Source organism: Dromiciops gliroides, chromosome 3 (assembly GCF_019393635.1).
Source record: "Dromiciops gliroides isolate mDroGli1 chromosome 3, mDroGli1.pri, whole genome shotgun sequence".
Lineage (NCBI taxonomy): Eukaryota > Metazoa > Chordata > Mammalia > Microbiotheria > Microbiotheriidae > Dromiciops > Dromiciops gliroides.
The window spans coordinates 639806073-639819983 of NC_057863.1; the positions used below are offsets into that span (position 1 = coordinate 639806073).

The 13911-nt window shown below is 49.2% G+C and overlaps 1 protein-coding gene across 1 annotated transcript; it reads left to right on the forward strand.

Annotated features, from left to right (window-relative positions):
• The first annotated feature begins 5604 nt into the window (after window positions 1–5604).
• On the forward strand, window positions 5605–10836 carry MRPL20 (mitochondrial ribosomal protein L20). Its single transcript, XM_043998193.1, is given in 6 exon segments — window positions 5605–5789; window positions 7803–7912; window positions 8308–8315; window positions 8460–8487; window positions 8489–8534; window positions 10342–10836. Coding segments are annotated over 6 exon segments (456 nt in total). The 5' UTR covers window positions 5605–5699; the 3' UTR covers window positions 10516–10836.
• Window positions 10837–13911: the final 3075 nt, after the last annotated feature.

The window sequence follows — 13911 nt, forward strand, 5'->3', positions numbered from 1 at the left end:
GGAGTTAACTCTGTCCCAGGGGGTGCTGTTTATCTCTTACGTATGTCTGTCCTTTGTTTAACTTCTCTAGGGGAGTTACCCCAGACCCATGGTCCTTCAGTTTAGTTGGCCAGTTTCCTAACCCCCTAACAGTTTGTTTTATTTCTTAAATCCAGAATAAAATAAACAAGAAGCATCGTAGATATCCATAACAGCTTGTATCAGTAACTTCCTTTCTATCTCTTCCTCGCTGACCTCTGGTTCTTTTAGACAAACTGAGTACTATCAGATATACTAAAGATTGGATCTTGATTACAGTGTTAAGGGCTGGCTGCCACCCAGGAAGCTGGTTTTTAAGGCAGAGAGTGCACCCCTGCCTCTTCCAAACACCCTAATCAACTCCCTCTTCACTCTACCCTCCCGTTTCACAGAATCTCCTCCCTTCACAGCTGCCCTTTACTCATTCACAGGTACTGTGTGTGGAATAAAAGCTCAGAATGTCTCCCTCTATAAAATCTCAGTGACTTGCTTAGGACTTAGAGAAACACAGTTGAAAATCACCAGGTCTTTCTTTGTTCCCCTCTTTTTCTTCTCTCTTTCTTTCCTCCTTCTTTAAACCTGGTCTTCTCAAACAGCTGCTGGCATGATTTAGATTACTCCAATTTGTTCAATCATTCAGGTCCATCCCACAGAATATGTCAGGCTTCCTAACGGTCCTGTCATATATTTATAGACTGTGTAATTGATCTCTCCTGTTAGAAATCCTTACTGTTCCATCACCTTGCTCATAGGAAAGGAAAGGGAGAAGGAGGAACTGCTTCCCCTCACAGCACTACTGGTAAAGAAAGGGCTTTTTGGGGCAGCTAGAGTGGTAACAGCAGATAAAAGCACTGACCCTAGAAAAAATCATGAGGACCTGAGTTCAAATCCTACCTCAGACATTTGACGACTTACTAGCTGTGTAACCCCAGGGCAAGTCACTTAACCCTCACTGCCCTGCCCCCCCCCCCAAAAAAAAAAGGAAAGAAAAGAAAAAGAAAAAAAAAGAAAGGGCTTTGTATATTGTAAAACACTTGTCAGTGGGCCCTGTGGTTGTTAACCATTCCAAACTCCTGTTCTAGATTTATGATGATATGGTGGAAATGGGGTACAGTTGGGGTTGGGGTTCTTGGGAATCCCTCTTTAAAGAATTACACCCTCTTGCACACAAAACTTAGTTAGAATAAGGTGATAGTTTATTTAGGAGCAAGGGAAGGTAAGGGTGGGGGGGAGGGAAACCATGAAAGAAATCCTTAGACTTTTCATGGGGAGATTTGGCACAAAGCACATGGCTCAGAGTACCAAATCTCGAACAGAGACCGGAAGGTACTTTTATAGAGGACTGATGGGGGTGGACATCTTCCTGTGGAAAGTTCCTTTAGTGAGGGAGGACCATCCCCCACTGGTGGTAAGCTGGGGAATTGGGGTGAGCAGTGAGGACCATCCCCCACTGGTAGTGACTAAAGGAATTGGGTGAGGGATGGCTACAGATCCCTCTTCAGAACACAAAGGCCGAAGCCACACCCAAATTTATCTCCCCAGGATAAGGGAGACCAGAATGAAAGGTAGGAATCCCAAACTAGCTCCGTCCGATTTGGTTCAGCTTATCTCTCTAGGCGTTATCTGTCCTGTGGTTTAGTTTCTCAAGGAGAAGATTCCTCGGTGTGCCCCAGAGAAATTCTGGGGTGCACTGCGCCCCATGACAATGATTATAGTGTAGTCTTCAGTCAAACCCACTGAGCTAAGCCACACCTTTGCTATACTCATGTTATGCAGGACATGCTGAACCCTACCCCCTCCCTGTGCCCCCTAAGCTGGTTGCCAACTCTAGCTCTGAAAATTGTAGTCAAACCATCACTACCAAAATACTCCTCCCTTAGAATGTTATCTCCTTGAGGGCAGGGACTGTCTTGATTACTTGTTTTTGTATCTCCAGAAATCAATCAAAAAATCAATCAAGGAAGCAACATTTATTAAGCACTTACTAGGTCCAAGGGGGCAGCTAGGTGTCCCAGAGGATAGAGTGGGGACCTGGAGTCAGGCTCATCTTCCTGAGTTCAACTATGACCTCAGGCACCTCCTAGTTGTGTGACCCTGGGCAAGTCACTTCACCCTCTTTGCCTCAGTTTCCTCACTTGTAAAATGAGCTGGAGAAGAAAATGGCAAACCACTCCAGCATCTTTGCCAAGAAAATCCCAAATGGGGTCATGAGGAGTGAGACAGGACTGAACAACAATAACATTTAAACTCCAGAAATCAACCAATCGATGAACATTTATTAAGGATCAAGATGTTCCAGGCACTGTACTAAGGCTGGGGATACAAGAAAGAGTCAGAAGACAGTTTCTGCCCTCAAGGAGCTTACAATCTAACCACTTCAAAAAAAAGTCCATATTAAGTGTCTCTTGTGAGCCAAAGACAAGACTTAAAGAATACCCCATCCCTGCCTGCACAGTGCTTATATTTTACTGGGGCTCGGGGGTAGGGAGAGATACACATATACACAGAGAAGTAAACCCAATGCAATAAGGAATTGGTAAGTAAATGCTATGAATAAGACAAATGCAAGATCATTTGGGGAGAGAGAAAACCATGAGTCAATTAAGAGAAGCAGCATTTCTTAAGTACCTGTTTTGTGCCAAGCACTGGCTTTGTGCCAAGCACTGGCAGGGAATAGAAACCAAAGAATGTAGGGCTCCCTTGGGCCAAAGAGACGAGGACATTCCTTTAAGTGCCAACTAAGAAGAGGCTGGAGGATAAGGCATTGTTTAGGGAGGTGGTATGTGAGCCAAGCCTTGAAGGGAGCAAGGGATGCAGAGACGGGCCTGTACAAAGAGATGGGGGGGGGGGGTTCTTTTGACCAGAACTTGAAGAATGTCAAGGGAATAAATAGGAAAGGTGTCCTGGGAAGGTAGGTCAGTGGCTTTCAATGCCAAGATGAAGGGTTTTTATTTTAGGGCACTGAAGGATCCTGGTTCAGATCCCAGTCTTGCCACTTGCTATGCCCATGGGTAAGCCTCTCTCAGCTTGCTTCTCCAAATGTGTAAAAGTTAAAATGGTCTAAGGTCCTTCCAGCTTGAAACCTAAGATCCTCTTTGATGTAGGAGGCAAAAAAAAAGGGGGGGGGGTTAATAGAAAAACCTAAGATCCAAGCTTTAATTCAGATATTGGCTCTAAAAGAGAGTTGGACCCCAGTTAATGGATAACTTATGCTAGATTATCATACCCACAGTGATCAGTATCCATAATAGACCAAAACGGGTCAGGTCAAAATAACAATAATGGAAATGACAAGGCTATAGAAATTCTTTTTTTTTTTTTTTAAGTTTTAGCAGGACAATGGGGGTTAAGTGACTTGCCCAGGGTCACACATCTAGTAAGTGTCTGAGGCCAGATTTGAACTCAGGTACTCCTGAATCCAGGGCCGGTGCTTTATCCACTGAGCCACCTAGCTGCCCCGAGCCATAGAAATTCTAATGAAAAATGGAGATAAAGGAAGAGTTAAGAATGATTTCAAGGTTGTGTTGGAACAATGTGGTGGATCTAAGTAGGGATGTTTGGATGAGGGGCGGTTTAAAGGGGAAGAGAATGAATTCTGTTTTAGACAAGCTGAGTTTGAAATGCTTATGGGATATCTCACAGGCAGGACCCACAGATTCAGAAGCCTTCTGTATAGAAATGATACCTGAGGGGCAGCTAGGTGGCGCAGTGGATAGAGCACTGGCCCTGGAGTCAGGAGAACCTGAGTTCAAATGCTGCCTCAGACACTTGACACTTACTAGCTTTGTGACCCTGGGCAAGTCCCTTAACCCCAATTGCCTCGCCAAAAAAAAAAAAGAAAGAAAGAAAGAAAGAAAAGAAATGATACTTGAGTCCTTGGAGGCTAATGAAATTAAGGAGAGAAAACAGGGAGAGAAGAGACCCTGGGACAGAAGCCAGAAGCCTGGGGTGCATGTGCGCGCGCACACACACACACACACACACACACACACACACACACACACACACACTGAGGCGATGGACCCAAACCAACTCTCTTATCTTACAGATGAGGAAATTGAGGCCTAGGGAGATGAAGTATGACAGATATTAAGTATCAGAGGTGGGACCTGTGCCAAAGACCCCTGATTCCAGAGGTTGTGTGTGCTCTTTTTCCCTGGGAAGAGACCGGGGAGAAAGCAGTAACACAAATACCAAAAGCAAGGAAGTATCCAGGAGAAAGGGGTGTTCCATAGTGTCATTCATTAGCTACAGAGAGGTCAAGGAAGAGCTGAGAAATGACCATCAGATCTGACAGCTCAGAGTACATTGGATTGAGGGATGAGGAACTGAATGATCAAGTCCTGTAGAAATGTGACCTAGTCTAACCACACAGCTGTTTAAAGCCCTCTGAGCTCTCAAAGACAGAGGCCCTAGGCTGGGAACACTTCCACTGTGAGCCCGGCAACATGCTCTTAGATTTGTGATCCAAGAAGCTGCTTAGCTGAGTTTGAAGATGCTCGTTCATCCCTAACAGACTGGGAGGTGGTAGCGGTGCTGGAATGAGGGCAGATGGCAGTGAATTCTTTCGTTCCTTTCTGCCACAATTATAAAGCCTATATAAGGTGTGGGATACCACCACGAAAATAAAAGCATGCACTAATTCAAAGCAAGCAATACTCCACTGCCTACATTTTCCAAGGGGATCCAAAGATGAAAACATTTTAGTCCTTGAACATGTTCCAAGCTCTCTTCCCTCTGCCTAGACCCATGTTGCCTTCCTGCCTGCTCTTTGCCCCCTCCACTTATCCTTTAAAGTCATCTCCATGGCCATGGATGGCTTTAGAGCCCTCTCCTGTCATCTCCCTTCACGTAATACCATTTATTGTGGTTATTTGTCTTATAAGCCAAGAGATCTTAAAAGCAAAAGCTAAAATGCAGACAGCACTTTAGAGTTTGGACAATTACCATCTCTGCTGAGTCTTACAACCACCTATTCCTATTTTACAAATGAGGAAACTGAGGCTGCCAGAAGGGAATTCGACTTGCTCAAGGTCACAGCTAGGAAGCGTCTGAAAGGGGTGGATTTGAACGCACGCCCTCAGTCTGACTTCTCAGGATAACAAGGTCTGTGCTGCCTCGAATGGGAGGACATGCTAAATCCCATTCTGAGGCTGATGAGAATAAAGAGGCCCCTTTCCCCCCCATTCAAGTTCACAGAATCCCTTGTAACGTGACGTCTATCCTCGGGGCCTGGGCCCAGATCCTCTGTTCTAGGGGCAATAGAGAGCCCCTGGAGGTTCCTGAGCAGGGGAGTGACCCGTCTGAGCTGGGCCAAGGACCGGACAAAGGCAGGGTGATTGGTGCCCATTTTACGGAGGCGGCCGCCCAGGTCCCGGGCTTGCTTCGCCTGAGGACGCTTAGAGATGTTCTCACTGCTTCCTTATACACGCGGGGAAACTGAAGCCCCAGACAAGGGGCGGGAGCTCCGGTCCTGGAAGCTCTTCCCCAGATCCTGCGGAGGGGGGGGGGGGGGGAAAGGAAGGAGGAGACGAGGCGGCTGGCTCCGCCCCGCTTCCCGGAAGTACATGCTGTCGGAGGCGGGGACGCCCCCGGAAGTGTTCGAGGCTCCGCCGCTTCCGGCGTCCTTTACATGGCCGCCGCCAGCCGGGGTACACACTGCCCATAATAGCCAGGGAGCCATGGTGCTGCTCACCGCGCCGCTGAGGGTGCGCGCCCCGCCTCACACGATCGCTTCTGGCGGGCTCCAGGACGTGCTGCAGTACGCCCGGGTGAGCGCCACCGGCCCGAGGCCCCCTCCCCGCCTCCTCTCCCGCTCTAGGCCTCCTCCCCTCCCCCTCTCCCCTCCCCCGCCCTCTCCTCTCTAGCCCCTCCCCTTCCACCTAGTGAGGCCCCGCCCCTTTCTGATCTCATGGCCCCTCCCCTCGTCCATCATGGCTCCTCCCTGGCTCCTCCCCCTTCCTTCTCCGATGCCCCTCCCCCGCTTCTCCCCTCTTTGTCCGAGGCCCCTCCCCCTTAGCAAGTGTTGGTTGCCCGATCTTAGTGCTCCTGGGCACATCACTCAAAACAAAACAAAACAAAACAAAAGACGCCCCTGCCTCAGTTTCCCCAGCTGTAAATGGGGATCCTCGTAGCACCCACCTCCCAGCTTCGTCGTGGGGATTACATGAGATAACATGGGCAGAAAGCATTTAGCAGGGTCCCTGGCGCATAGTAGGTTCCCATATAACTGAGGTTCTTGACCCTTTGTGTGTCACGGCTGAGAAGGGTAACCGCTTTAGCTTTAACCCGTAGATTATGTTTCGCAGGGTTACAGAGGAAACCCTTCTATTTCAACCCAATTACAAAAATTGTTTGTGGAACTTCAGACACTCCAGGTTAAAGACTCCTGGAGTTGCTTTGCCTGCTTGCTTCATTTCCCTATCTGTAAAATGGGGCAAATAATAGCAGGGGAGGGAAGAAGCACTTATTAAGCACCTACTGTGTGCCAAGCCCCCGTGCTGATAAGCTCATTGCCTCCTCACAGCAACCCTGGGGTTTTTAGCCCCATGTTTGTAGTTGAGGAAACCGAGGCAGACAGGGTGAAGTGACTTGCCCAGGGTCACCCAGCTAGGAAGTGCCTAAGGCCCGATTTAGACTCTGCTCTCCCTTACTCCCGGCCCAGTGCTCCATCCACTGGGGTGGGGGATGAGGTCAGACCCACCCCTTTAGAAAAATGACTTTGTCTGCTCTGTCGGGAAGATGGACTGGAATGGGTGGGGGAGAGACCGAGGCAGAGAAGCCCCTTAGCCCACTATTATACCAGTCCTGGCTCCTAGACGGGGAGGGCCCAATGGGAGGGGGGCTGGGTGAGTGGAGAGAAGGGGACCTAGGACAAATCATAGAGGGTAGAAAGGGGGAGGATCTGGCAGTGTCTTCCACCGGGTTCCTTTCTCCCTCTGTCCTCCCTCAGTGCCTCCTTTTCCCATTCCCCTCCCTCTCTTCTGCCCCCTTTATCCTGCTTGAGTCTGCCTCCACCCCCCAGGCCGGCCTGCCTGGCCCTTGCTGCCCCCCTTCAGCTCTCAGCCTCTACCACTACCCTTCCCTGTCATGTGGCCTGCCCCCTTCTGGCTGCCGCCTGCTTCTCCCCTGTTCACTAGTCTTTTCTCCCTGCTCGACCTGTTCCATCTTTGTACTCTGCTCCCTCCCACGTCACCCAGCTGGACCACACAGTTCTCCTGCCCATCCTCCCACAGGCCATTTGGGGGCGGGCTTGTGTTCAGGAGGCCCTTTGAACTAGGGGGGCGGGGCTGGAGGACAGCCACTTGTAAGAGGCCCCCCCCCATGCTCATCCTGAATGAGAATGAGACCCCTCTCTGCTCAGCAGAGAGGCTTGGGCACCATCGGGCCCAGCGCCCTGCGCATCTGTATTGATTTGTTTTTTGGGGGCATGTGGGAGGGACTGGGGAGAAGGAAAGGACATCTCTGTGCAGAAATGACTCTTATGTGAAAACAGAGCGTCAGTGGACGACTACAGGCAGGCTCCTGGCTGCGTCTGATTATGTGTGGGAACAATGTGGCGAGAGACCTGCCCGGCCCCCCACCCCCACCCCCTGCAATTGTTGCATCAGCTCTCTCATCATCTGTATCCGAGCCACCTGCAAGCAGAGAGGGCAGCGTCTTCCTGGCTGGCCGACTGCAGGGCCCTGTGTGCTCGAGGGGCTCCCACCCCCACAGCGCACAGCAGCTGCCTCTTGAATGTGGGCATCACCAGTCATGATGGCCGTGTCCTCTCTCTAACTTAGCACTTTCGGGGAAGGAAGAATCGATGCTACCGGCTGGCTGTCAGGGCTGTGAACAGAGCCTTCGTGAAGTGTACCCATGCCAGGAAACTAAAGAAGAAGAACTGAGAACAGTGAGTAAAAGGTGGGGGGGTTTGAGGGGGCAGAGATGGCAGCTACCCCCTCCCCAATTCATTGGACCAGACCTGGTGGGGACCTGTTTGTTTGGGCAGGGGGGTTTGGACTGAGGGGGGTAAAGGGATGTGCCCTGAGGTCCCACTGTTACTCTCTTCTGCCCCAGGTGGGACTTGAGCTGAGGTATTATATGGTGGCATTTGTTTTGTTTGGATCATCTAAACCGCCCCCTGCTTTTGCTTAAGACCCCCCCCCCCTCCCTTGGGGACACAGGAATGCTCAAGTGGCTCCAGCAGAGCAGATGAGATACGGCAGGTCAGGAGACCATGCTGAAAGGCAGCTTAGCAAGAGGGGAGCAGCAGTGTCCTGTTTTCTGAGATGACTGAGTCAGGAGCCTCTGGTGTTTGGGGGGCAGGTGATGTTGGTTGAGGAGACACAAGCTGCCCCCTTTCCTTGGGAGCTGAAGCAAGTCACCGACTGCATTCACCGTTGGTGTCTTTTCTGTTCAATCTGCAATAAGTTCTTTTCTGTATTTTCTGATTTCAGCTGTGATTAATCGAATTACAGCTGCTTCCAGAACACGGCTTGAAGTACCCATCATTTATCAGCAGTCTAATCAAGGTATGTCACAGTGCTGGCTGTAATGAGGTAAACCCCTGTAGGACAGGGCTGGGGGGGGGGGGCTCCAGGGCAGTCACAGCTCACAGCAGTTCCACATTGCAGCTCACGCGTCACTGTTGGGGGCCACATTGCCGTCCTGAATGTTGGGATTCATTTGGCTGTTTGGGGTGGGGGTGGATGTACATCCTTGTTCTTCCCCCAAATCCCCAAGGAGCACCTCAGAAATGGAAACCATGGTGGCATGGTGGGTGGGTGGGCTGGGTCCTGCCTGCTCCTAGGTCAGCTTGTCGTTTTTCTTGGCTTTACAAAAGGGGAGTTTCAGGAGGAAATGGTTTCATGGGGGGCAGGGGAGAAATCCTGTAAGGTGTGTTGTCCCCTCCTGGGCTTGTGCTTCGAGGAGTGAGGTCACTGCCCCGCTGGGCCAGCCTCCCCGACAAGGACCTCTCGGTCACTTGGAGCGGCTTTCTGAAGGCACAGTTTAGGCAGGTCCTTTTAGATAAAACCTCACCAGTTTTCTTGGCAGGAAGCTGAGGCCTCCCTCAGCTGGCCACCTCATGATGTCCCTACTCTGCCTTATCTTCTCTCTAAAAATCCCACCTGCATCCTCCCCGCAGTGCTGTTTGATGGCTCATGTTTTCTCAGAGTGCTTGGGTGGGCTGGAACATCATGTTCCATCTGTCCACTTGGGGCTGGGTCCCCTCCTGGGAGATGGTCAGCTGGTCAGGGGAAGGACTCAGAGTTCAGTTCAGAGCTTCAGGCTGCCCGAGGAGCGGGGAGGCATGAACAGAGCACAGTTCTGTTGAACAAGGCCAGGCATTCACTCGGTCCCTGTGGGCTGGTGCTCAGTGTACATTGAGGTCATCTGGTGAGGTGTCAGCAAGACCCAAGGTTCAGATCCTGCTTCTGACACTGGAGCAGCTGTGTGCCTACAGGCAAGCCAGCCAGCTCATCCCTCAGTTTGCTTGTCTGTAAAGTAAGGCTGAGCCCACCCATTGTGCCCGCTGCCAGGATTGTGCTCTGCCGATGGTAAAGCTCCCTGTACATGCTCACGCTTGATGGATGTCGGAGAGCTACCTCAGGGGCAGTGGTTAATCATCATCACAGTGTGAAAGACAGACAGACCAGAGCAGATACTGTCCGGTCCTTCACAAAGTCCCTTGGGACAAGGCCAGGGGCCTCTCTTAGGAGGCCTTTCTCTGCAACTTCTTGGGGAGGGGTCACCCCCCCAACACCTGGAGCTCCAGATGGGCCGTCCAGCAAAGAGGCGCCTCCCACCTTCATGTTGAACTTTCTGAGGGGTACAAGTTCCCCACGGTTGAAGCTGTGAGCATGTGTAAGGCCCTCAGCTGAGACAGAATGAGCCAGGCATGCTCGTCCTCCTTTGTCCTTGTCCTGCTGGGATGGTGTTTTCCTTCTGAGCACTGACCAACAGGAGCGGAGGGAGGGGGAGCATTGGAGCACTGTGGGATGTTTTTGGTCTGGAGGGAAAATAACCTCAGTCAGAAGCGGGAAACGAGCTGTTTTCAAGTCTTCTGCCTGGCCACAGAAGCTAGAATTATGGGTGCAATTAGGCACCTACTGTGTTCCCCTCAGGTGGAAAAGCTACAAAGAGCCGTTTGTGGTTCAGTGGATGGAAACCTCCTGGTGAAGTGATCCAGAAGTGGGGGGCCCTTCATGTGAGGTGGCCTTCCACTGACCACTTCTGCCTGACCACTGGGTACTGTGGCCTCCGAGCCCCTGTCCAGCTTGGTAGAGTCCCTGCTCTGTGATGTCAGTGTGTGTGTGATGGGATTTCTTTTCTCCCCAGTGTCAGGTGGAACTCAACAGGAAAGTCCTTGCTGACCTGGCTATTTACGAACCCAAGACTTTTAAGTCTTTGGCTGCTCTGGCCAAGAGGAGGAGAGAAGAAGGCCTGGTAGCTGCCCTGGGGGACAAGAAGGAGCCGGTGGGGATCTTCTCCCGGGTGGTGCATTATCAGTGAAGGTGCCAGGGCCATGGCCACCACCACCAGGGCACTGCGCCCCAGGAAGGACGTGGGGTAACTCAGTTCCACCAATAACAAAATGTGCAGTCTAAGAGCCTCGCCGAGCTAGTCAAGTTCTTTCATAATCACGTCTTTTCACATTTCAGGAGCTCAACAGCCCGGGAAGGGAGCTGGGCTTTGACCAGGTGGGAGGATGGGGGGAACCCTTTTTATACCAGAAACCTGGAAGGATTCATTCAGTGTGTCTTCTCTTAAACAAGGGACAAATTTAAAAAATGTATTCTGGAAGAGATTATAAAATAAAGCTTTTGTAACATAGATATTGTGGTAGATCATTCCCCTGGCATCCCAGTCATTCATCTGGTGTTAAAAGTCTTCTTGGGGCACACCCTGCCTGGGTAAAGAAAGACTTCCAAATTGAAGGCATGGGCCGTGTTAGATGCTCTTTCTCTGAGAAATAACATGATTGATCAACTTGCTGGGGTCAGTAGTAGGGTACTCTTCCCTTGGAAAAGCAAAGTGGTTAATCAACTAGATAATGAAACGTGTCAATGGTACTCAGAAAATTAGGCACCTTGAAATTTATAGCAGGAGCCTAATTGGAAGCCAGTTGTGCTCACTACATGAGTAGAAAGGACCAAGTGGTAATGATAACCCCAAGTTAGGAACCTGATCCCAGTTGTTTCAAGCATCCCTATTCCCCAACAGTTGTAATTTCTCCCCCATCTAGTCCCCTATAAAAACACTCCTCTGGCTCAAGGAGGAAGAGATCTTAAATATACTCCTCCCCAGGAGCTGAAGTTTTAAGCTTCTCCCAGCGACATCCTCTCCTGTCGAATAAAAACTTTAACTCTGGAATGTGTGCGAATTAATTCTTTAAATGAGGATATTCAAGAACCAATTCACTCATGACAGAGTCATCAGGAAAGCCAAGGTCACAAGGCTGGTTTCTAGGCCCTGCTCTGCCCTCAGTTTCTGACCTGGAGTGAGTCACTTCTCTTCTGAGCCCCATTTCCCTCACCTACAATGAAGGGTTAGACTAGGGGGTGTCCAAAGGTTTTTCCAGCTCTAACCTCTATTTCTGTGGCATTAAAAAGCCAGGCAAGAAGCATTTATTAAATGCTTATGGTGTCCCTGGAGGCATTGTGCTAACTACTGGGGGAACAAAGGCCAAAAAAAGGGGAGGCCAGGCACATAAAAGGTAGAGAGTGGATGGGAGTGAGAGAACGGTCCTGGCAGTGGGGGGTGGGGAGCAGGAGACACCTCACAAGCTGCAATTTGAGCTCCAGGGTCATTTTGTTCCACCTGTTCGTTTTACAAATGGGGAAACCAAGGCCCACACAGGGAAGCAATTTGCCCTATATCACACATCTGGTGAGTGGTCAGGATTTGAACCCCAGACCCGATTTCCAATTCAGTGCTGTTGTTCCATGCCAACTCCCACCGTGCCTCATCGAGGACCTAGGACACAATTTCATCATTGGAAAGGGACCTCCATAAAGTGGTTGGAATGTTTCAGGATCAGATTGAAGAGCACCTTTAAGCTTGGGTTTTGGGGAGGCCTTGATCTGGTCTGAGCCCAGAGTAAAGGGAACACTGGGGTAGGAGGGCAGCCTACAACATCTGTTTTTTTTTTGGGGGGGGGGGCATGGGGCTGTTTTCTGTGTTATTTGTTCCCATCTGGGGGCCTAGAACAACATGCTACAGTCTAGTGGGCTTCACACATTTTTGTGGCCTTGGCTTCTTGAGCCTTAGCTTCCAGAGCTCCATCTGATCCCCTCTAACTGGGAAGGCTTGAGTGATAGACTGAGGGATGGCCTTCACCTGTTAGCTGACACCACACCAGCCCAGCTAAATTCCAGAGGGTTAAAACCCAGTTGACTTCAGCACCCCCTGAAGAACCAAGTCTTGCAAGAGCTGCAGCCTGTTACTGACTGACATTACATTCTGGGGATGCTTAAAGACTGCAGATCATGAAGGTCCCTGTGTTAGAGGAATCCAAACTGCAAACAACTGGAAGGGTACCCTGCCTATGTAAAATAAAAATTTTTTAAAAATATATAAAATAGAAACAAAAATAAAAAACAAACAAATGAAAAAAGGAGACCACAAGGAATTCAGGGATGAAATTATTCAATTATTCAGTTCACAACAACAAGCAGATATATTCAGCACCTACTCTATGGACGCCACTGGTCCCCAACACAAGAAATAAAACCTTACTCCTTGCCCTCAGAGTGCTTACCTTCTTGAACCATTGAAGGATTGGATATACTATATTTTCCCCTTAAATTCTAAATAAGTCAGAGTTTTTAGATTTAATGTACGACTATTCCTTAGAGAGGAATTTAATGTACGATTATTCCCCTTAAGAGGTCCATACTTCAAGAGACCTCCTGATCCAGAAGTCTGGGTTCCAATCCTGACTCTCTCTGTGTGATCGTAGAAAAGTCACAACCACTGGGTTTCAGTTTCTTCATCTGTAAAATGAGGAAGATGAGGAATTCTTACTTATTAGTCCCTCAAATAAAACATAAAGCATCTAAGTCCCCTAACCATCCTTCCAGTGCTGTATAGATGCTATCACCTACTAGACATTTGATTTTTCCATTGGGGGCAGCTAGGTGGCGCAGTGGATAAAGCTCAAATAAATAAAGTTCAAATTCGGCCTCAGACACTTGACATGTACTAGCTGTGTGACCCTGGGCAAGTCACTTAACACCAATTGCCTCACCAAAAAAAAAAAAAGAAAAAGAAAAAGATTTTCCATTGGCTCAAAGCCTCTATGTAGCTTATAAACAGAACTAAGAACATCTTTTGCTTAAATGTTTGTAAATTCGGCTTTGGACACTTACTAGCTGTGTGATCCTGGGCAAAGTCATTTAGCCTTTATTTGTCTCAGTTTCCTTATCTATAAAATGAGGATAATAATATCACTCACCTTCAAGGCTAATTGTGAGGATCAAAGGAGATTAATATTTGTAAATTGCTTAGCACAGTGTCTTGCACATAGTAGGTTTTTAAAAGTATAATCCCCTTTGCTACAAAGGATTGTGCAATTTGGAGGAGGTGATCTCCTTTCAATAAAATTGTGATACAAAAACAAAAGGCATCAATATATTTTTTAAAGTGCTGTGTTGATTATTTTTGTCTATTCCCTTGTTGTTTGTCCTTTGTTCTCAAAGAGGACCATGACACAGGGAAGGTGATGTCATCACTTGCAGTGAATTGGATTTCAGTGAGGCAGGGCTGTGCAAGGTCAACAACCTCACCTCTCTCCTCTAGAGACATTTGGGTTCGGTGGCAAGATATACATGGGGATGATTAGAGATGCCCCCCCCATGTTTTGAGGCAACTGGGTTGTGAGCTGCCAACTAGGGCGGCTAGGTGGTG